Raw genomic sequence first — 23,890 nt, forward strand, 5'->3', positions numbered from 1 at the left:
AGGGCGCCCATCTCTCCCCGGCCGATAAACACGCCCCAGTCCCGCCTTCACCAAGCCTCCGACACGCCCCTGTCAACTTTGTCCGTTCCTGCGACAGATTGCAGTTGGAGATGCCCAAAATCGGCTTTCGATTATACCGATTTGAGTGCCCATGGGAGAGAGGCGCCCATCTCCCGATTTGGGTCGAAATACGGGCGTCTTTCTCTTTCAAAAATAAGCTGGAAAGTATCCCCAACTTAAAAATTAGTGAAGAGCACTGTCCTAGAGAAACATTAAATGCCCTCCTGTCTCACCCTTGCAATGACCTCCCTCTGTTATTCCTCTCCTATGCCTCTCTGAATTGTTTGTAAAATAAGTGGAGGATCTTCTTTAAATATGATCATTTGTGCACACTCTGAAGGCAAGGGCCAGATTTGGGATTTTGCCCCATAGGCAAAACCAGACATTAAAATCCCAGAGAATGGGGGTAAGGGGGAGCCATCAGAGATCCCAAAGATTAGAAAGTCAAAAGAGGAGCAGAGGTGACACCCCTTTGAAGCAGCACATGTACATGTCCTAAGGCAAGTGAAATCAGGCTCATATTTGGCACCTTCAAAACGGCACCTTAGGCAGTTGCTTATGTTGCCTGTGTCTAAATCTAGTCTTTCTCAATGCCCTATTTACAGAGTAGAAAGGAACAATTCTCATATGAGGACAAGCTAAAATCGGTGTTACATTGGCCACCCTCCAATCTTCCGGTACCACGCTCGATTTTAAGGATAAATTACATATTACTAACAATAACTCCGCAAGTTCATTTTTCAGTTCTATCAGTACTCTGGGATGAATACCATCCGGTCCAGGAGATTTGCTACTCTTCAGTTTGTAGAACTGCCCCATTACATCCTCCAGGTTTGCAGAGAATTCATTAAGTATCTCCGACTCGTCAGCTTTGAATACCATTTCTGGCACCGGTATCCCATCCAAATCTTCCTCGGTGAAGACCGAAGCAAAGAATTCATTTAATCTCTCCACTATGGCTTTGTCTTCCCTGATCGCCCCTTTTACTCCTCAGTCATCAAGCGGTCCAACCGATTCTTTTGCCGGCTTCCTGCTTTTAATATACCTAAAAAAAAAAATTTCCTATGTGTTTTCGCCTCCAACGCAATCTTTTTTTTTAAGTCCCTCTTAGCCTTCCTTATCAGTGCTTTGCATTTGACTTGACATTCCTTATGCTGTTTCTTATTATTTTCAGTCGGTTCTTTCTTCCATTTTCTGAAGGATTTTCTTTTAGCTCTAATAACTTCCTTCACCTCACTTTTTAACCATGCCGGCTGTCGTTTGGTCTTCTGTCCTCCCTTTTTAAGACGTGGAATATATTTGGCCTGGGCTTCCAGGATGGTGTTTTTGAACAGCATCCACACCTGATGTAAATTTTTGACCCTTGCAGCCGCTCCTCTAAGTTTTTTTTTTCAACGTTCTTCTTCAGGTACTCTGGATATTTCTCTGTCCCAGGAGGGCTCACAATCTAAGTTTGTACCTGAGGCAATGGAGGGTTAAGTGACTTGCCCAAGCTCACAAGAAGCAGCAGTGGGATTTGAACCAGCCACCGCTGGATTGCAAGACTGGTGCTCTAACCACTAGGCCACTCCTCCACTATAGCAACATTCCATGTAGAATCTCAAATATTTATTTATTTAGATTTTGCTCACACCTTTTTCAGTAGTAGCTCAAGGTGAGTTACATTCAGGTACTCTGGATATTTCTCTGTCCCAGGAGGGCTCACAATTTAAGTTTGTACCTGAGGCAATGGTGGGTTAAGTGACTTGCCCCAGATCACAAGGAGCAGCAGTGGGATTTGAACCGGCCACCTCTGCCCATGTTTTACGTGGTGTAAATTCCAACGCCTAAATTAGGCACAGAGTGGGTGTATTCTATAATAATGGAAATAGATTTGCAAAATGCCCACAACCCGCCCATAACCACGCCCCCTTTTCAACTATGCGACTTAGAATTTACACACATCACGTTAGAGAATACACTTAGCGAGTTATGTGCATAAATCTTAATAACAATTAGTGCTGATAATTGCTTTAACATCCTATTAACAGCGCTGATTAACTAGTTAACCAATTAAGTTACACGCATTGTTATAGAATATGCTTCGATTTTCACACGGAAATTAAGGCGCGATATATTGAATTTGGGGGTAGGTGATGTTGGGCGCATATGTTACACAATAGCTCCTAGCACTTACGCAAGGTAATTTCCAATTAGTGACGCCAATCATGCATTTAATTTATAACACACAAATGGTGCCAATTTATAGATTCTGTCCTCCACATGCATTAGATATGAACACAATTTATTTTTCTTGGAGTAAAGTGATCAGGATCCACTGCAGGGTTTTGGCTTTTCACAATGTCCCGTAACGCAGAGGTGAGCAAAATCCGGAAAGAGGAAAGGCAAAATCCGGAAAGAGGAAAGGCTAAAGCGGCTAGGGCTCTTCAGCTTGGAGAAAAGGCAGCTGAGGGGAGATATGATAGAGGTCTATAAAATAATAAGTCGAGTTGAACAGGTAGATGTGAAGCATCTGTTCATGCTTTCCAAAAATACTAGGACTAGGGGGCATGCGATGAAGCTACAATGTAGTAAATTTAAAACGAATCAGAGAAAATGTTTCTTTACTCAACGTGTAATTAAACTCTGGAATTCGTTGCCAGAGAATGTGGTAAAGACGGTTAGCTTAGCGGAGTTTAAAAAAGGTTTGGATGGCTTCCTAAAGGAAAAGTCCATAGACCGTTATTAAACGGACTTGGGGAAAATCCACTATTTCTGGGATAAGCAGTATAAAATGTTTGCACATTTTTGGGATCTTGCCGGGTATTTGTGACCTGGATTGGCCACAGTTGGAAACAGGATGCTGTGCTTGATGGACCTTTGGTCTTTCCCAGTATGGCAATACTTATGTACTTATGGCCCACAGGAGCTTTGTATTTCAGCCAGCACAGGTGAGTCAGGGCTCAGTCCACTGTGGCTTCTACCAGTCATGTTGACAGCTCTCAGTGGCCTCCCTCATCCCTAAAGCAGGGTTCTACCCCAAAGATTGCCCACCCCTGCCATTGTGCTTCCTTGCCAATGCTGCAACATGTAAGTACCACTGATTTCTGAAAAACACAACAAAATAAAAAGCATAAAAGGACTTTTTTTATGAATCTCAGAATACCACAGTCTAGCTGTCTGATTCTTAATTTTCCAAATGAAGCTTCAAGTTTTTGTTCAGTTTCCATGTTTTTAGTAAGAGCTGCTCCGTTTTGGATCTATCTTCCTTTCCCCCAGGATAAGAATCACTTGTTACCTATTCCCGGGATCTCAATGCCTCGTTCTTTCAAAACCCTTTTTAAAAAGAGGACCTGTTATCAAATATTATGACCACAGTCATGTTTGCTGAGCTCCAGCATGACGTTTGATTGGTTTTCAAGGTCAGTCAGTACAGGAAAAGTAAATGAACAGGATTACAAAGAAAACCACACCCCAGAATAATTTAAAACAACAGTTCATTCATACACAAAACAGAACTTTACCATTGTTTTGAATTGATTTAGATATAACAAAAACACAAAACATGACACATTATCTTTATACATTTTCTTCTATCCACATTATCATGTTCCACCTGTATATTTCCTTCATATCTTGTGCATGTGAAATTAAAAGAGAAACATAACCTCAAGAACTTAAATATGTGTTTTTATTATAAACAAATGACCAAAGCCACTTTTTTTTCACTTTTCGCGGCTAATTATGGTAATCCACTATACAAAATTTGAAAGGAACAAAATTTCATGTATGTATAACTAGCCGTTAAGCCCGTAAAAACGGGCGAGATTTCCAGCTACCCTCCTCGCCGCCGCTCCCTCCCCCCTCCGTGCCGGGCCCCCTGCACTGACCTGACAGCGCCTCTCACCTCCGAGTGAAAGCGCTACAGGCAGCAGCAGATCGCTCTGCTGCTGCCTGCAGCGCTTCCACACGGAGGTGAGAGGCACTGTCAGGTCAGTGCAAGGGGCCCAATACGGAGGAGTATGGGAGCTGCGGCGGGGATGGGGGGAGGGTGCGCGCGATGTTCATTTCCAGGCGGCAACGTCCGACAGTGATTCCGACTCCGTTTCCCTCTCTGTTCCGCCCTCTGACGCCATCACGTCTTCACGCGAGGGCGGGACAGAGAGGGAAGTCTCTACTGCGCATTTGCAGGTGAGTTGGTCACTTGCCGTTTATAGGTTTGATGGAGCATTTAGCCTACTGGTTATAGCAGCAGGCTGAGAACTGGAAAGCCCAGGTTGAAATCCCACAGTGGCTCCCTGTGGCCTTTGGGTGGTGTTTTGCCCCTCATTTTCATGGAGGCAGATGGTAGGACAGGGGCGTAGCCAGACACCCAATTTTGGGTGGGCCTGGGCCCAAGGTGGGTGGGCAGAAGATCCCTGCCTTGCCCCACAAGGCATTTGGTCTCTCCTTCTTTTGCATGCATGCCATATGGTCTCTCAAATATTCCCCCCCCCCCCCCCCCCCGCATACCTTTTATATAGCAGATTTTCACTGGCAACGAGCAGCAACTGATACACACTGCTCATGTTGGCCCCCTAGCCTTCCCTCTGGTGTAACTTCCTGTTTCCGCATAGGTGGGAATACATCAGAAGAAAGGCTGTAGGGCCGGTGCGAGCAGTATGCATCAGTCACTGCTCGCTGCAAAGTATGCAGGAGGGTCAGTTTTTGGCAGTTTTTGGCTGGTGAGGCTTGGGGGATCTGTGCCAGCCACATCATAGGTGTGCTGCTACTGGGTGGGCCTTAGCCCAAAGTGGGTGGACCAGGGCCCACTTTGGTAGGATATAAAATAAGACAACAAATCCCTGTAATCCTGAGTTCCCTGTAATAGTCTCTTTCAGAACACATGTCCAATTCCCTGTGTCTTATGGGATTCTTTCTATTGGCTTGCATTGTTCTTTAAGCTTCCTGGGCAAGTTGCTCTCCCCTCCCCTTCTTTCTCCATGGTTTCTGCATATCTGCTCTGTGAACTGAAACTGCCTATGTTGTATTCGATTATATGATCCTTTCAAGCTACTGTAACTATCAAGATTTTGCCAGTGTAAAAGTATAAACAGCATTACTACTCAGCCTGTGTTGAATTCCTCCCAGATTCTCTCTTGCATGGAGAGAGAGCTGGTTGAGAACAGGCTCCTAGTTTGCAAGGCTAAAACTCTTTGTCAAGCACATCTGAAGTGTAAGTTATTTTTCCTTGTTTAATTACTGCATTAAAGAAGATTTTAGTTCAAGAGTTCTGAGTCTTCTCATGGTGATGTGCTATACTCTGGTTTAAAGGGCATACGATGACGTGAAGAGGGAATGGGAATAGACTTAGGAGTGATCTAAGAAAGTATTATTTCACAGAAAGGGTGGTGAAAGCATGGAATGGCCTCCCGGTGGAGGTTGTGGAGTTCAGTACTGTGTCAGAATTTTAAAAGGCATGGGATAAGCACGTGGGATCGCTTAGGAAAAGGAAGAGTTAGGGGTTACAGAGGATGGGCAGACTGGATGGGCCATTTGGTCTTCATCTGCCATCATGTTTCCAGGGGCGTAGCCAGACACTCAATTTTGGGTGGGCCTGGGCCCAAGATGAGTGGACAGAAGAACTCTGCCCTGTCCCACAAGTGATTTGGTCTCTCCCTCTCTCGCCTGCATGCCATATAGAGGGGCATAATAGAAGGAAAACGTCTATCTCCATGGGCGTTTATCTCCGAGAACGGGTCCGTGAAGGGGCGGACCGAACCGTATTTTCGAAAAACATGGACGTTTATCTTTTTTTGAGCTGGGCATTTTTGTTTTTCAACGATAATGGAAACCGAAAGCACCCAGCTCAAAAACGAATAAATCCAAGGCATTTGTTTGTGGGAGGGGCCAGGATTCGTAGTGCACTAGTCCCCCTCACATGCCAGGACACCAACCGGGCACCCTAGGGGGCACTTTTACAAAAAAAAAAAAACAAGGTAAAACAGCTCCCAGGTGCATAGCACCCTTCCCTTGTGTGTTGAGCCCCCCAAATCCCCCTCAAAACCCACTGCCCACAAGTCTACACCATTACTATAGCCCTAAGGGGTGAAGTGGGGCACCTACATGTGGGTACAGTGGGTTTGGGGGGCGGTTTGGAGGGCTCCCATTTACCAGCACAAGTGTAACAGGTGGGGGGGGGGAGATGGGCCTGGGTCCACCTGCCTGAAGTCCACTGCACCCCCTAATAACTGCTCCAGTGACCTGCATACTGCTGCCAGGGAGGTGGGTATGACATTTGAGGGTGAAAATAAAAAGTTGTGAAACGGCATATTTTGTGGTGGGAGGGGGTTTGTGACCACTGGGGGAGTCAGGGGAGGTCATCCCCGATTCCCTCTGGTGGTTATCTGGTCATTTAGGGCACCTTTTGGGGCCTTATTCGTGGAAAAACAGGATCCAGGAAAAGTGCCCTAAATTCTCGCTAAAAACGCATATTTTTTTTCCATTATCGGCGAAAGGCGCCCATCTCTGATCGGCCGATAACCACGCCCCAGTTCCGCCTTCACCACGCCTTCGACACGCCCCCATCAACTTTGTCCGCATCCGCGACAGAGTGCGGTTGAAAACGTCCAAATTCGGCTTTCGATTATACCGCTTTATTCGTTTTTGTGAGATAAACATCTATCTCCCGATTTGGGTCACAATATAGGCGTTTTTCTATTTCGATTATAAGCTGGATAGTCTCTCAAACATCCCCCTCCCCCATATACCTTTTAAATTACAGATTTTCACCGGCAGCGAGCAGCAACTAATACACACTGCTCATGTTTGCCCCACAGCCTTCCCTTTAATGCGACTTCCTGTTTCCGCATAGGTGGGAATACATCAGCGGGAAGGCTGTGAGGCCGGTGCAAACTGTATGTATCAGTTGCTGCTGCTCGCTGCAGCTTACGATCTGCTATTTACAAGGTATGCAGGAGGGACCCTTGTTGGGAGTTTTCTGCTGGTGGGGCTTGAGGATCCCTGCCAGCCACATCATAGGTGTGTTTCTACTGGGTGGGCCCGAGCCCAAAGTGGGTGGGCTTGGGCCCACCCGGGCCCACCTTTGGCTACGCCACTGCATGTTTCTATGTTAAACTGAATGTCAAGTATAGTGTTGGGAATACTTTGCAAGGACTGATCGGGTGGAGAGATGTCTAGTTACCCAGTTTCAGACTGGAGATTTCGGAACAGTCCTGAATTTCTGACCACCCCATCCAGGTGCATTATGGGACTTGCAGCACTGATTTCAAATGGGCAGATCAGGCACTACAAATGCAGGACTGGCCGGAGTGGAGGAGTGGCCTAGTGGTTAGGGTGGTCGACTTTGGTCCTGGGGAACTGAGGAACTGAGTTCAATTCCCGGCACAGGCAGCTCCTTGTGACTCAGGGCAAGTCACTTAACCCTCCATTGCCCCATGTAAGCCGCATTGAGCCTGCCATGAGTGGGAAAGCGCGGGGTACAAATGTAACAAACAAACAAAAAAAGTCTCCAGCCTGGAACTAGGTAACTTGGCATCCCTGTGGGTGAGTCTCTTAACCCTCCATTACCTTGATAATGGCTGGGGATGGTGCTCACAATCAGCCCCACTCGTAGACCGCAATGGAGACCATTGCACTTGTGGCAACCCCCATAAGTTATTAGGATCTTGGTTCTTATATGTGGGGAGCTGTCATACCATCATGGAGCATTTATATGTGACCACTTACAGCAGAGGTGCCCAGGTTCAGTCCCCCAACAGGTCAGATTTTCAAGATATACCTCATGAATATGCACGAGATAGATTTGCATGCATACTACTTCTGTTTGGTTAGAGCAGTGGGCTAAGAACCAGAGAATCCTGGTTCAAATTCCGCTACTGCTCCTTGTCACCTTTGGCAAGTCACTTAACCCTCCATTGCCCCATGTAAGCCGCATTGAGCCTGCCATGAGTGGGAAAGCGCGGGGTACAAATGTAACAAAAATAAAATAGATACTATTGGAGATTCTACATGGAATGTTGCTATTCCACTAGCAACATTCCATGTAGAAGACTGCGCAGGCTTCTGTTTCTGTGAGTCTGATGTCCTGCATGTACGTGCAGGACGTCAGACTCACAGAAGCAGAAGTCTGCGCGGCCACATTGGTGATCTGCAAGGGCCGACTTCTATATGGAATGTTGCTAGTGGAATAGCAACATTCCATGTAGAATCTCAAATAGTAGCAACAGTGGAGGAGTGGCCTAGTGGTTAGGGTGGTGGACTTTGGTCCTGGGGAACTGAGGAACTGAGTTCGATTCCCACTTCAGGCACAGGCAGCTCCTTGTGACTCTGGGCAAGTCACTTAACCCTCCATTGCCCCATGTAAGCCGCATTGAGCCTGCCATGAGTGGGAAAGTGCAGGGTACAAATGTAACAAAAATAAAATAGATACTATTGGAGATTCTACATGGAATGTTGCTACTATTGGAGATTCTACTTAGCCCTCCGTTGCCTCAGGTAGCCCTTTGGGGACAGGGAAACACTTACAATACCTGAATGTAACTCATCTTAAGCTATTGCTGAAAAGGTATGAGTTAAATCCACAATCCCTTCCCCTTCCCTCCTTTGTATGCCAATCTATCACATGCATATTCAAAAGGAATATTGTGTATCTGGATTTTCAAAAGGCGTTTGACAAGGTACCTCATGAAAGGCTACAGAGGAAATTGGAGGGTCATGGGATAGGAGGAAAAGTCCTATTGTGGATTAAAAACTGGTTGAAGGATAGGAAACAGAGAGAGGGGTTAAATGGTCAGGATTCACAATGGAGAAGGGTAGTTAGTGGGGTTCCTCAGGGGGTCTGTGCTAGGACCGCTGCTTTTTAATATATTTATAAATGATTTAGAGATGGGAGTAACTAGCGAGGTAATTAAATTTGCTGATGACACAAAGTTATTCAAAGTCGTTAACTCGCGACAGGATTGTGAAAAATTACAAGAGGACCTTATGAGACTGGGAGACTGGGCGGCTAAATGGCAGATGACGTTTAATGTGAGCAAGTGCAAGGTGATGCATGTGGGAAAAAAGAACCCGAATTATAGCTACGTCATGCAAGGTTCCACGTTAGGAATTACGGACCAAGAAAGGGATCTGGGTGTCGTCGTCGATAACACACTGAAACCTTCTGCTCAGTGTGCTGCTGCGGCTAGGAAAGCGAATAGAATGTTGGGTATTATTAGGAAAGGTATGGAAAACAGGTGTGAGGGTGTTATAATGCCGTTGTATCGCTCCATGGTGCGACCGCACCTTGAGTATTGTGTTCAATTCTGGTCGCCGCATCTCAAGAAAGATATAGTAGAATTGGAAAAGGTGCAGCGAAGGGCGACTAAAATGATAGCGGGGATGGGACGACTTCCCTATGAAGAAAGACTAAGGAGGCTAGGGCTATTCAGCTTGGAGAAGAGACGGCTGAGGGGAGACATGATAGAGGTATATAAAATAATGAGTGGAGTGGAACAGGTGGATGTGAAGCGTCTGTTCACGCTTTCCAAAAATACTAGGACTAGGGGGCATGCGATTAAACTACAGTGTAGTAAATTTAAAACAAATCGGAGAAAAGTTTTCTTCACGCAACGTGTAATTAAACTCTGGAATTCATTGCCGGAAAATGTGGTGAAGGCGGTTAGCTTAGCAGAGTTTAAAAAGGGGTTGGATGATTTCCTAAAGGACAAGTCCATAAACCGCTACTAAACGGACTTGGAAAAATCCCAAATCCCAGGAATAACATGTATAGAATATTTGTACGTTTGGGAAGCTTGCCAGGTGCCCTTGGCCTGGATTGGCCGCTGTCATGGACAAGATGCAGGGCTCGATGGACCCTTGGTCTTTTCCCACTATGGCATTACTTATGTACTTATGAATATCCTGAAAGCCTGACCTGTTGGTGGCTCTTAAAGACTGAACTTGGACACTGGTGATTTATAATTATCGTTCCATATTATGTCTTGTCTGTAGATGAAGTGTGGGAGCTGACTGAAAATGCTTCAGCTTTAGATAACCCAAAAGCCAGCAGCTAGATTTTTATTGGCAGGCATAGGAAACTTTGGTGACTCTCTATAAAGGAATGTTGTCTATTTAAACTAATGTCTATGATATTTAAGGTTCTACATTCTCAAAAAAAAGCAGAATACTTGACCTCATTATGTCCCAAGTCATACCCTCTAAGCTGTGGCCCGATGCTCTGGTCGTTTCTTAAAGGAGCCTGCCAAACTGCCAATAACCCCCTTCCCAATGTTCCCCTGCCCCAAACACCTCCTCCTGATATGCCTCTTATCCCTATGACATCCCCCATTCACAAAAGCACCCCCATCCTCTTGTAGGCCCCCCTACAACCTACCTTTAATAATCCCTGGTGTCCAGTGGGGTCAGGGCAAGAATGATCCCCAGTTGCACTTCTCCCTTGCTGGTGCCAGGTTCAAAATGATACTGGTGATCCCTTACAGTAGTTTGGCAATACCTACCACTAGGGGTCACCTTAGCAAAAGGACCCCTTAGTAACTTCCACCCTGAATCTTCTATTTGGGGTGAACTATATAGGGTTTATAACAACAAAGGGACCCTTTCAGTAAAGCTTATTGTGGGTTAACGGAATTAGCATGTGCTGAATGCTAAGAAACCCATAGGTATAAAATGGGCTTCTTAGCATTTAGCGCGTGCCAATGTTTAGTAAAAGGGCCCTATAGATAAGTATGATGTTGTGAGAAAGTTGAACATGGCGGCTATAAAGCTGATGTCATGTATGCATGATCTATTGTCCCTTGAGAGTCCTGAATAGAGAACAACACAGGGACAAAGTTTGACCCATCCCCATCCCCACAAGCTCAAACTACCTGTCCCTGTAACAGGACAAAATCTAATTCATTCAAAAAGTGAGTTGATAAAGCTGTGGTTTTGTCACGTGCAAGAGGAGATGGAGTTTGAGGGGGTCTTTTACTAAGGCGCGCTCACGATTTTAGTGTGCACTAAAAATAGGCGCACGCTAAACGCTAGAGACGCCCATAGGAATACATTGGCGTCTCTAACATTTAGCGAGTGCTAAAAACGTGAGTGCACCTTAGTAAAAGACCACAGTAAAAACTCCAGACCGCCCAAAATACAGCAGCCAGGCTGATATTCAGCAAAACACGCTTCGAAAGTGCCAAACCCCTTCGAGAAAAGTTGCATTGGCTTCCAATCAAAGAACGGATCATCTTCAAAGTCTGCACCTTAGTCCACAAAATCATATAGGCGTAGTCCCAGGATACATGATAGACCTTATAGATCTACCAATAAGAAACAAAGTCAGATCGTCAAGATCTTACCTAAATCTACACTACCCAAATTGCAAAGGACTGAAATACAAAACAACTTACGCATCCGGCTTCACCTGCATAAGAGCACAACTATGGAATGACCTCCCAAAAGATGTGAAATCAATTCACGATCACCTGAACTTCGGGAAATCACTAAAAACCAACCTCTTCAAAAAGGCTTACCCCAACGACCCAACGTAAACCTCTTCACCCAGCAACACAGCATGACTATGATCGTACTAGACTACACGTAATCTTCATCCCTTCCGACCCTCCACATATACCTCATACGATCACTAATCAACCTTGTATTTGTTATCAACCGACTGGGCAAACGCCTTTGACGGTACTATGTAAGCCACATTTAGCCTGCAAATAGGTGGGAAAATGTGGGGTACAAATGCAACAAATAAATAAATAAATAAAAGACCCCCTGAGTTTGCGGGGACGGAGTGGGAGTAGGGCCCTGAGAATGTCTAATATGTGATGATGAAACCCACTAGTTGTGTGATTGGATAAGTCTCAGTAGGTTTTTTTCACCTTGGTTTTTAAAACATTTCCCTGCTGTACTTTTCAGTTCTTTACATTAAAAAGAACATATATTGGATTGCAATACTTACATGTATTCCTATTAGCAGATTCTTTTTTTTTTTAATGTTTAGAATTATTTTCAGCAACAACTTTTGTTTTAATGTGCAGTTCTTCTGTTTTATATGATTGCAACAATACTGGCAAAAGCTGTTCCAGGCAATTAGGCAGCGCAAACAAAATTACTAAGATCCTGTTTTCTCGTTCTGGTTCTTGTATCATTCTTGGGCAGATATAAATAGCTAAATATCGTGAAAGCTTCCTTCTACTGGTTAGAGCTTTATTTTTATTTTTGTGGTCTTCGTCATAGACACTAATATAAGCTACGCACAAATATAGGGGGTATTTAACTAAGCTGCGGTAGCATTTTTAGCTCGCGGTAGAAATCAGCTGGTGGTAAACGTCGAGACATCCATAGGACTATAATGGGAGCTGAGATATCCATAGGTTCCTCTTCCAGGTTCTCCTCTCTCTCTTTCTCCCCTCCATCCCCTGATTGCCAATCCATGGGTTCTTCTACCCTGCCCCCTCCCAGCTGCTCTTCATTCCCCTGATTGAACTTACTCAGAGTCTCCTCCTTCCCCTTAGCCCTCTGGGACTGGTAGTGTGAATAATTCTTACTTGCTCTACTCTGTGTCTCCCTCAGGGGCTGCTGGGAATTGTAGTCCCTGGCTCTACTCTGCGTCTCCCTCAGGGGCTGCTGGGAATTGTATTTGGCTCTCACTATTTCCTCTGAGGAAGGTGACCAACTGCTTTCCCTAACATGCTGGATCCTTGGGGACCAGAATCTACGGCGACCACCCTAAGGGCGGACTCAGGCCACCCCGAAGGGGAAGTGAAATGGGACTTGATATACCGCCTTTCTGAGGTTTTTGCAACTACATTCAAAGCGGTTTACATATATTCAGGTACTTATTTTGTACTAGGGGCAATGGAGGGTTAAGTGACTTGCCCAGAGTCACAAAGAGCTGCAGTGGGAATCGAACTCAGTTCCCCAGGATCAAAGTCCACTGCACTAACCACTAGGCTACTCCTCTACTAGCAACATTCCATGTAGAATCTTCAAATAGTAGCAACATTCCAGAATCTCAAATAGTAGCAACAGCAACAACAACAACATTCCATGTAGAATCTCAATAGTAGCAACATTCCATGTAGAATCTCAAAGAGGGAAAGGGAATTGGGACTTGATATACTGCCTTTCTGAGGTTTTTGCAACTACATTGAAAGCAGTTTACATATATTCAGGTACTTATTTTGTACCAGGGGCAATGGAGGGTTAAGTGACTTGCCCAGAGTCACAGGGAGCTGCAGTGGGAATCGAACTCAGTTCCTCAGGATCAAAGACCACTGCACTAACCACTAGGCTACTCCTCCACTCTCTCCCTTCTCTCCCCCTCCCTGGCCATTTCCCACTCCGTGTCCTCGTACTCTTCACATAATATGTTGTCAAATATCAGTTAACCCTGCGGTGTGTCCCAGCAAAGCAAACAAGACGTATTGACTTAATGTGTGAAAGTAAAGTATTTGCAATAATAGTTACCATTCATTAGGTTTATCACATCCATTCTGCACTGCAGTGAAACACTTCTGTTATATACAGTGAAGCTGCAACGCATTAGGAATAAAGAAGGATTAATGTCCAAGGACGGAAGAATGAGATGAGGACAGTGAACAGCAGCCATAGGTATGTCACTATTATCTATTTTGAATAATCGAAATGAAAGCAGGGTTCTAATTAAATATGGCACAAATGTGTATGTGGAGGAAAAAGCCTCAAGAAAACTCCTCTCGTATACTAACAGATACTTTAGTTGGAGTTGGACTTCCTCATCATCGGCTGGAAAAACCTCCAGGTGTTTAATTTCAAGAATAAAGTATCAAAAACTTTCAAACTTAGTTTTAATGTCCTTCGGTAATCTTGGTCTCAGTGTCTTTCTATAAACGTTGGCTGTGATCTACGGAGGCCAGCATTTCGAACTCCTTCTGCGTCAGGATCACAGACCAAGTGCTCTCTGCTCAATCTTGCCGGCGGTCGCAAATAAGACCAAGATTACCAAAGGACATTAAAGCTAAGTTTGAAAGTTTTTGATACTTTATAGTGGAGAAGTGGCCTAGTGGTTAGGGTGGTGGACTTTGGTCCTGGAGAACTGAGGAACTGAGTTGGATTCCCACTTCAGGCACAGGCAGCTCCTTGTGACTCTGGGCAAGTCACTTAACCCTCCATTGCCCCATGTAAGCCGCATTGAGCCTGCCATGAGTGGGAAAGCGCGGGGTACAAATGCAACAAATAAAAAAAAAATTATTATTAAATATGAATGTTCCAGGAGTTGTGTTATATCAGAATGTAAGGAATAATCGTTTTGAACCATCCCTCTGTCTGGAAGTTGTATTTTTATACACTTCAGACATTCTTGGTAAGTTTTCCTGCATATAGTATGGATTTAAATTTTTTTTTCAATTTTAGACACACATTTCTGGGACTGACTTTCTCCAATCTGTTTATTAACATGACAAACCAACTGTATTTCTAAAACTGATACAACTTAGTGCTTTTAACAATATTTTCTACTTTTTGTCCACTCCTTCCCCTCCCCACCATGCCATGATATCCAGTAAAAGAATCCCCAGGGACTTTTGTGTGCCTTTCTCGTATTTTAAAGAGGCAGCTATTTTTATAACTTATAGAGGAGAATCTCCCTATTTTAAGTGTGTCCTTTTCTATTTACTTTTGGTTAGATGATTTTTGGGCTCATTTTCGAAAGAGAAGGGCGCCCATTTGCGACACAGTTCGGGAGATGGGCGTCCTTCTCCCAGGGTCGCCCAAATCAGCATAATCAAAAGTCGATTTTGGGCGCCCTCAACTGCTTTCTGTCGCGGGGACGACCAAAGTTCACGGGGGCGTGTCGGAAGCATAGCGAAGGCAGGACTGGGGCATGCTTAACACATGGACGTCCTCGGCCGATAAGGGAAAAAAGAAGGGCGTCCCTGACAAACACTTGGCCGACTTTACTTCTTCCTTTTTATTTTTTACGACCAAGCCACAAAAATGTGCCCTAAATGACCAGATGACCACTGGGGGTCATTAACCCCCTCCCACCCTAAAATAAAAATGTAAAAATATTTTTTCCAGCCTCTATGCCAGCCTCAAATATCATACCCAGCTCCATGACAACAGTATGCAGATCCCTGGAGCAGTTTTAGTGGGTACTGCAGTGCACTTCAGGCAGGCGGACCCAGGCCCATCTCCCCCTACCTGTTAAACTTGTGGTGGTAAATGTGAGCCCTCCAAAACCCGCCAGAAACCCACTGTACCTACATCTAGGTACCCCCCTTCATCCCTAAGGGCTATGGTAGTGGTGTACAGTTGTGGGTTTTGGGGGGGGGGGGCTCAGCACACAAGGTAAGCGAGCTATGCACCTGGGAGCTTTTTCTGAAGTCCACTGCAGTGCCCCCTAGGGTGCCCGGTTGGTGTCCTGCTGGCTCCTCCCACAACCAAGGGGCTTGGATTTGGTCGTTTCTGAGATGGCCGTCCTCAGGTTCTATTATCTTTCCTCTCTTTGTGTGAATGTCTCACTTTCCTGCCAAAAATGGAGCTCCTTTTCCTTCCCCCTCCCCCTCAATTTTGTTTTGTAGCCCGTACACCGCTCTGCTCTGCCCAATCAGTTAAAGCGATATAAATAATAAACTATAATGGAGTTTAGTAAAAGGGCCCTTAATTATTGAACAGATATTAAGATAACTTTCTTTTTCTTCTTTGACAGGAGACAATACTAGAGTCTCGCAGCTGCAAACAATTTCTCTGCCAGAGCTGAATTCTTTTCACAGTAGGCAAAGTACCGCATAGAGAAATTCATTCCTGTAATTCTTTTCTATAAGAACTCAGCAGGAAGAGAGATGCAGGATCTTAAGATTTCACTCTAAGCCTGAGACCTGGGAATCAACAGGACGTTAACAACCCGATGATCAAACCCCGGCGCTATTTTAGATAGCGCTCTGGAAATACCGCTCTTCCAACGCCGTAGTAGCACGGTGTAGCGGTATGGCATGATCAGAAGTTAATATAGGCAAATATATGCAGCGGTGTAGCGGCGCTAATCCCTGTAGACAGCGTAGTAAAATGAAGCTAAGTAGCCGGGACGCATGCGCACTAATCAGACGCGCCAGGCTATGAACAGCACGCATGAGCGTAGTGGTGCTTGTCATTTTGTTGTAAAGTGCGTCCTGTCGTAAAGCAGGTTTATCCGCATGGTGCCGTAAAACATCGGTTGCCCATTGATCGAGGTGGCTATGCATTTTTGTTGTTTTCTAGGGGGTGTATTTTATGTACCATTTTATTTACAATCGTGTATTTTTATTTATCATTTCCCTTAGTAAAGATGTCTAAACCCTGGGAAGGAGAAACTGAGGGCTCTTTTTACTAGGCGGCAGAAAGCTTAACATAGGCATACTACTCACTGTACAGGAAGTACCACTGGGCTACCACAGCAGCCCGGCGGTACTTCCCACCCCTAGCATGCCATCATTTCCAGCGCTACAAAAATTTATGTATTTTTGTAGCGCCGGAGTGTACCCAGTGGTTATTGGGCAGTGCGGTGTGAGTGGCGGTAAGGGTTCCCCCCACCCAAAATGGCCACACGGCAAGTGCTTTACTTGCCGCCTGGTCATTTCCTGTAAGAAAGCGAGATTTCCCTTTTACCAGTGGCAGTAAAAGGGGCCTCAGCGCGCGTGTAAAACACATGCCGACGCCAGCGCTGGCCCCCTTTTGCCGCAGCTTGGTAAAAGGGGTCCTGAGACGGAAGCACATACTGGCTGATCAGATTGGGTTCCGCTGTCCTTAAAGGGTGAATTCTATAAATCGCTCTTTAAAAAATTGGTGCCGAACCCCCCCCCCACCCCCCATTTATAGAATAGCGCTGAAGTCCCGAGAGTTGTGCATAAATGTATTTGCGTCCATTTGCACCAACGAAAATGTGGCGCAAACGCCCTTACCTATATTTACGAGCGGAACACCCTTATTCTATAATTGCACATGTAACCCAAAACCACGCCCATGATCCACCCCAAACCACCCATTACCCTCTCCTTCCCGTGCCCTCTTTTTCAGGACATGCATAAAAATGTAGGCACAGATCATGTGCCTAAATTTACTTTAATTGATTCCAATTAGCACCAATAATTGCTTCTTAAAAAGGCAATTATTGCACCCACACCTATTTTGCTCCCCCTGACATCAAAACCTGGCTACGCTTCTGTTTCTGATCACCCCCATCCTAGTGCATTGTGGGACTTGGCAATGCTGATTTCATTGGGCAAGATCAGGCACTATAAAGTGCTGTGGGATGTAAAGTTCAAAACCAAGGCTATCCTAAAATCTCTAGCCTGGAATCTCTGATAACTTACACTACAGTAAAGTCTTAAATTGCCTTAAAAGATACGCCGAGTTGCCCGATTCCAGGCAGGAGGTTTTGTGACAGTCCTGGTTTTGAACTTACGTCCCATAACAGTGTGGATTTGTAGTGACTGATCCTGTCCATTGAAATCAGTGTTGCAAGTCCCATAATGCATCAGGATGGAGTGGTTGGAAATCCAGAATTGTCTCCAAATCACCAGCCTGGAACTGGGTTACTTGGCATCTCTGTCTGAACAATCAACCTTCTTTGGCCAACTGGTTCCAGATTTGCCAGACAGGATGGAGCAAGGCCTATGTTCCCCCCATTGCATGCAGGCACTTGTAGTCCTGCTTTAGTCAGGGAATATAATTGGGAAATCAGTACCAGAAGCACATAAGCACCACCACGCTGGGAAAAGACCAAAGGTCCATCAAGCCCAGCACTCTGTCTCCGACAGCGGCCAATCCAGGCCCCAAGAACCTGGCAAAAACCCAAAATGTAATAACGATCAATGGACTTTTCCTTCAGGAATCTGTCCAGACCCCCTTTGAACTCAGCAAGGCCAGCTGCCATCTCTGGCAATGAGTTTCAGAGTCTAACTACGCGCTGAGTAAATAAACACTTTCTCCGATTTGTTTTAAACCTACCACATTCTAATTTCATCTTGTGTCCCCTGGTTCTATTATTGTTAGAAAGTGTAAACAAACGCTTCACATCTGTCCGCTCTACCCCACTCATTGTTTTGTAAATCACTATCATATCACCCCTCAGCCGCCTTTTCTCCAGGCTAAAGAGTCCTAGCCTTCTTAACCTCTCCTCATAAGGTAGTTGTCCCATCCCTTTTATCATTTTCGTCGCCCTTCTCTGCACCTTCTCCAATTCCTTTATATCTTTTTTGAGATGAGGCGACCAGAACTGAATACAATACTCCAGGTGCGGTCGTACCATGGAGCGATATAACGGCATTATAACATCCTTATGCTTGTTTTCCATCCCTTTTCTAATAATACTCAACATTCTGTTCGCCTTCTTAGCCGCGCAGCAGCACATTGAGCTGAAGATTTCAATGTCCTATCCACGATGACTCCCAGATCCCTTTCTTGGTCCGTAGCTCCTAAAGTGGAACCTTGCATAACATAGCTGTAATTCGGCTTCCTCCTTCCCACATGCATCACTTTGCACTTGTCAACGTTGAACTTCATCTGCCATTTGGATGCCCAATCCCCCAGTCTCATGAGGTCTTCTTGTAATCTTTCACACTTCTCCTGCGACGAGACGACCCTGGATAACTTTGTGTCATCTGCGAATTTAATTACCTCGCTAGTTACTCCCATCTCGAGGTCGTTTATAAATATGTTAAAAAGCAGCGGTCCCAGCACAGACCCCTGAGGGACCCCACTAACTACCCTTCTCCACTGAGAATACTGACCATTCAATCCTACTCTCTGCTTCCTATCTTTTAACTAGCTTTTAATCCATAATAATACACTGCCTCCGATCCCATAACTCTCCAGTTTCCTTTGGAGTCTTTCATGAGGCACTTTGTCAAACGCCTTCTGAAAATCTACAGATACAATATCAACCGGCTCCCCTTTGTCCACATGTTTGTTCACCCCCTTGAAAAAATGCAGTAGATTTGTGAGGCAAGACTTCCCTTCACTAAATCCGTGCTGACTTTGTCTCAGTAGCCCATGCTTTTGTATGTGCATGTAATAGGGGAAGCCCAGCACTGGATCAGCTTTACTGAGTAAAGACAAACTAGGTTTAAAAAAAAAGGGAGGGGGGGGGGGGACTAATTTGGATGACCTAATTGAACAGCTTGAGTGACCCAGAAGATGATATGCTTAAAATGGATGAACTCTATGAAATATGTTATACAGGAATCCCCTGGACCTTTATAGATTTGTGACCCTGCCTTACCCTTCGTAGTTCAACACTGAAATTTGTGAATGTGGAATGGAAAACGAGACAAAAGAAAAGTGATGTGTGGATGCGATGTTCATTAGGCGTATGTTACGTTCTGTGATATTTGTCTGAATGTTTCAGAAACTCTGATTGGCCCCTAGAAAAGCATTCCTTAGCCTCTCTGCAATGCATTCTGGTTCCTGTAGTGCTAATTGGAAATGGAAGATTGCAGGACTACAGATCCCCAAATGCACTGGGATGTAGGTAGATTCAAATACTAGGCATGGCCAAAATCCTTCCTGCTGAAACTGGGTCATTTGGAAGCTAAGACCCATACATGTTACAGCAGTATTTTTTTTGTTATGTTCTTGGTTTCTTTGGTGGGGGGAGGGGGTGTTTTTGTTTTCTTTTTGTTTTTGCTTTGTTTTGCTGTCTTTTTATAACAGGAAGATGTAGCAAAGGCCTAGCGTTCAGAGCAGCAGGCTGGAAGGCAAGTTTCTAGTTCTGCTCCTCTCACCGAGGCTCTTTGTGACCTTGACTATTTACCTTCTATTGCCCAGAGATGATACATTGTCCAGTTCCAGGCTGGATTTATGACCATCCCAGCTTTGTTCATTATGGGACTTGCAGCACTAATTTCAATGGGCAGGATCAGGCACTACAAATCCCACACTGCTTTGGGAGATCATTCAAAACCAGGACTCAGGGCCAGTCCTAGGGTCTCTGGCGCCCCTCTGCAGACTATGAGTTGGTGCCCGCGCGCCCCCTCCAGCATCCGCGCGCCCCCGCCCCCCCCCCCCCAGCATCTCCTTTCTCTCTTCTCCCACCCTGCCCCTGCCCAGCGATTCTCCTTCGCCCCCATCCCCCGCCGCCCTTGGTGCTTTAAATCTTTAATTTACCTCCGTTCCAGCAGCCGCGTCATTTGAAAGCCTTGCCCTGTCTCTAGCCTTCCCTCCCTTCGTGAGTTCGTTCTGCAGTCCCGCCCTCGAGGAAATGACGTCAGACGGCGGGACTGCGGAACGAACTCACGAAGGGAGGGAAGGCTAGAGACGGGGCAGGGCTTTCAAATGATGCGGCTGCTGGAACGGAGGTAAATTAAAGATTTAAAGCACCAAGGGTGGCGCGGTATGGCGGCGCAGCGGCGCCCTTGAAGGCAGGCGCTTACCCCGCTTACCGGGTTTGACCGGCCCTGCCAGGACTGGCCCAAACGTCTCCAGCCTAGAACTGAATAACGTGACATCTCTGCATTGTCTTAGGTACAAGATAAGAGTGTATGTCCCCCTTGAAGAGAGCAATAAAGTGTACCTGTACCTGTGTAATTCACCACGAACTCAGATTTGGAAAAGGTTTCTAATTAAATCTAAAATGTCCAATTACAGGTTGGGTCAACACTAACTGGACTCAATGGCAGCTCTGAACTTCTGTTCTGTGGGATTTAATGCTGAGTTGATGTATAATTTGATTCCCTTTGCTACAGCTGATTGTAATATTGTCGCTTCCAGTCCATTTATACGTTTTTCACTGCCAGCTAAGATAGTAATAATGGACCTTGAGTTCTGTCATCTTGATACAAAAACTATCTGTTCTGTTGCAGTCAGTTCATGAACCGGTCAACTGGGCTCTAAATGGTATCCTGCATGGGCTCTGTGTGGGTCACTCTGTCCCTGGCCTTGGCTTGCATTTCTGGGTTTAGCTTGACGTCAGCTGCTTGGTTCAGAAATGGAACCGTATCGTTCGGGGTCTTTCTCCACTGCTACGGACCGACCAATACCCTGTGTAATCAGACCTGCACTGTGTACAAAACCTTAGATGAGATTCCTGATGTTTCCTGGCAGGTAGGCGCAGGAGATGCACTTCTGATGACTTTTGACACGTACGATCGGGGCACAAGCGACATGATCACACTAAAGTCTGGTTTTCCTAGACCAGTGGTTCCCAAACCTGTCCTGGGGGCTCCCCAGCCAGTCAGGTTTTCAGGATATCCACAATTAATATTCATGAGAGAAGTTTGCATGCACTGCATCCACTGTATGCAAATCTGTCTCATGAATATTCAATGTAAATATCCTGAAAACCTGACTGGCTGGGGAACCCCCAGGTCAGGTTTGGGAATCACTGCCCTAGAGCTTACTGTATTATTGCAGAGTTTGACTTGTTTGCATCTGACAGGGTTCTTTCTGTCTCCTTTGAGCGTCCAGCTTAATCAGATGATCCAGGGGTTCTCAATCCAGTCCTCGGGATACACCAAGCCACTCAGGTTTTCAGGATACCCATAATGAATATGCATGAGAGAAATTTGAAAAAACAAAATGGAGGCAATGCATACAAATTTATCTCATGCATAATTATTGTTGATATCTTGAAAACCAGACTGGTCAGATCTAATGGTTAGAGCAACAGGCTAAGTACTACTACTACTACTATTTAGCATTTCTATAGCGCTACAAGGCATACGCAGCGCCATACTGGGAAAAGACCAAAGGTCCATCGAGCCCAGCATCCTGTCCCCGACAGCGGCCAATCCAGGTCAAGGGCACCTGGCAAGCTACCCAAACGTACAAACATTTTATACATGTTATTCCCGAAATTGTGGATTTTTCCCAAGTCCATTTAGTAGCGGTTTATGGACTTGTCCTTCAGGAAACCGTCCAACCCCTTTTTAAACTCTGTCAAGCTAACCGCCTTCACCACGTTCTCTGGCAACGAATTCCAGAGTTTAATTATACGTTGGGTGAAGAAACGTTTTCTCCGATTTGTTTAAAATCTACTACACTGTAGTTTCATCGCATGCCCCCTAGTCCTAGTATTTTTGGAAAGCGTGAACAGACGCTTCACATCCACCTGTTCCACTCCACTCATTATTTTATATACCTCTATCATGTCTCCCCTCAGCCGTCTCTTCTCCAAGCTGAAAAGCCCTAGCCTCCTTAGTCTAGGTGAGTCCAGTTGAAAATTCCACTTCCACTCTTTGCAACCTCGGGCAAGTCTCTTAACTTTATTGCCTCAGGTACAAACTTAGGGTCCCTTTTACTAAACCAGGTTAAGTACTAATGCTCAGCTAAAGAAAGAAGACTTACCACAAAACATGTTAAAGTGTTTTGCGGTAGTTTGCCTCAATCTGCGCTATTTAAAAAAATATTTTTGTGGGGGTGCGTCAGGGTGGAGAATGAGCATGGAAACGCCATACAGCCAGTGCAGTCAGATTACTGGGTGTTAACTGGCTGATTTGGAGTTAAGTCATGTTGAGAGCTCTTAGTGTTTCCTAAATAGGAGCAGTAAGTGCTCCCATGTTAATTTTTTTCAGGTAACGCGCACTAATGCAAACATTAGCACGTGACCTAATAAAAATAAATGGAAAACCACCTAAAATATTGGCATGCTAGAAATGGGCTTAGCGCACAGGAAAGTCCCACATTAAAAGGGGGCTAAGCCCGTTTCCTAATGCAATTTGAAAAAAGGGGCCCTTTAGATCGTAAGCCCTTGGACAGGAAAACACCTATTGTACCTGTATACGCTGAAAGAGAGGAGATATGATAGAGATGTTTAGATATCTCAGGGGTGTTAATGTACAAGAGGTGAGCCTTTTTCAACTGAAGGAAAACTGGAATGAGGGGGCATACGATGAAGTTAAGAGGAAATAAACTTAGGAGGGATCTAAGAAAGTATTTGTTCATGGAAAGGGTGGTAGAAGCATGGAATGACCTCCTGGTAGAGGTTGTGGAGACGAGGACTGTGTCGGAATTTAAGAAAGCGTGGGACAGACACGTGGGATCTCTTAGGAAAAGGACGAGTTAGTGGTTACAGAGGATGGGCAGGCAGTATGGGCCATTTGGCCTCTATCTGCTGTCATGTTTCTATGAATATAGCTCACCTTGAACTACAGTATGAGCTAAAGCCAAAAAATACAACTTTTAGGGGCTTTCCACATCTTTTGCATCCCCTCCCCCCACACACTTACTTTAGTCTTGTCACTGCAGTAACTGTCCTGGGAGGCCTGCAACAGAGTTCCTTCCAGAAACTTGCAGTCTTGGGCCCTAAAACCACTTACTATATACAAAGACTATGTCCTGTCATGAGGGCTGTGAATGGTGCCCTCTGCAGCAAACACAGCTCTGGCCCTGATGACCCAAGGAAGAGAAAACTTGAGCTGAGAACTGAATCTCTTTCCATGTACATGGATATATATGACACTGCTCCAGAGCCATCCTACAGGCTCTTGTGTATAACTTTTTCCACAAGATTCTTGATGTGAGCTATTTTTGAGTACCACAAGACCACCACTAGGGGGCAGAGGCACCATTTTAGATTCAGGTGTTGAATGGGTAGCAGCAAAGAAGGATTGCTGCTGCCTATAACTGCTGATCGGACCAGTCCAGACCCCTCCTCCATATGTTCCAGGGAGGGGGTAATGGGGAAGGGAGGGCTTTAGTGCACAGCCCTTGGCTGTTAGAGGAGGGGTGTTGATGTGGATGGGAAGGGGGTTGGATGGAAGGGTGCTCAGACTGGGAGGGTGGAATGTGAAGATGGCACACTTGCCAGACAGGGGGATTGATGAGGGTTGCTGGACATTGAGCATTTGCTTGGGGGGTGGGGTGCACCACCCTGGCTTTGTACTTTTTATTTTGACATTTTGAA

At 45.4% G+C, this 23,890-nt stretch overlaps 1 protein-coding gene across 3 annotated transcripts in view; it reads left to right on the forward strand.

Moving 5' to 3' along the window:
• Positions 1-23,890, forward strand: part of TMEM211 (transmembrane protein 211) — a 32,370-nt gene that overhangs the window by 3,733 nt on the left and 4,747 nt on the right. Inside the window, exons 2-3 of one of the 3 annotated variants that reach the window (XM_030218863.1) lie at positions 13,561-13,644; positions 20,850-21,090. In XM_030218863.1, coding sequence (XP_030074723.1) covers positions 20,881-21,090 — 210 coding nt within the window. In that variant the 5' untranslated portion in view covers positions 13,561-13,644; positions 20,850-20,880. Of the gene's footprint in view, positions 1-13,446; positions 13,645-20,849; positions 21,091-23,890 lie in introns of those variants that run through there. The other 2 variants (XM_030218862.1, XM_030218864.1) reach the window with 2 other exon arrangements.

The sequence above is a fragment of the Microcaecilia unicolor genome, chromosome 11 (genome assembly GCF_901765095.1).
Source record: "Microcaecilia unicolor chromosome 11, aMicUni1.1, whole genome shotgun sequence".
Classification (NCBI taxonomy): Eukaryota; Metazoa; Chordata; class Amphibia; order Gymnophiona; family Siphonopidae; genus Microcaecilia; species Microcaecilia unicolor.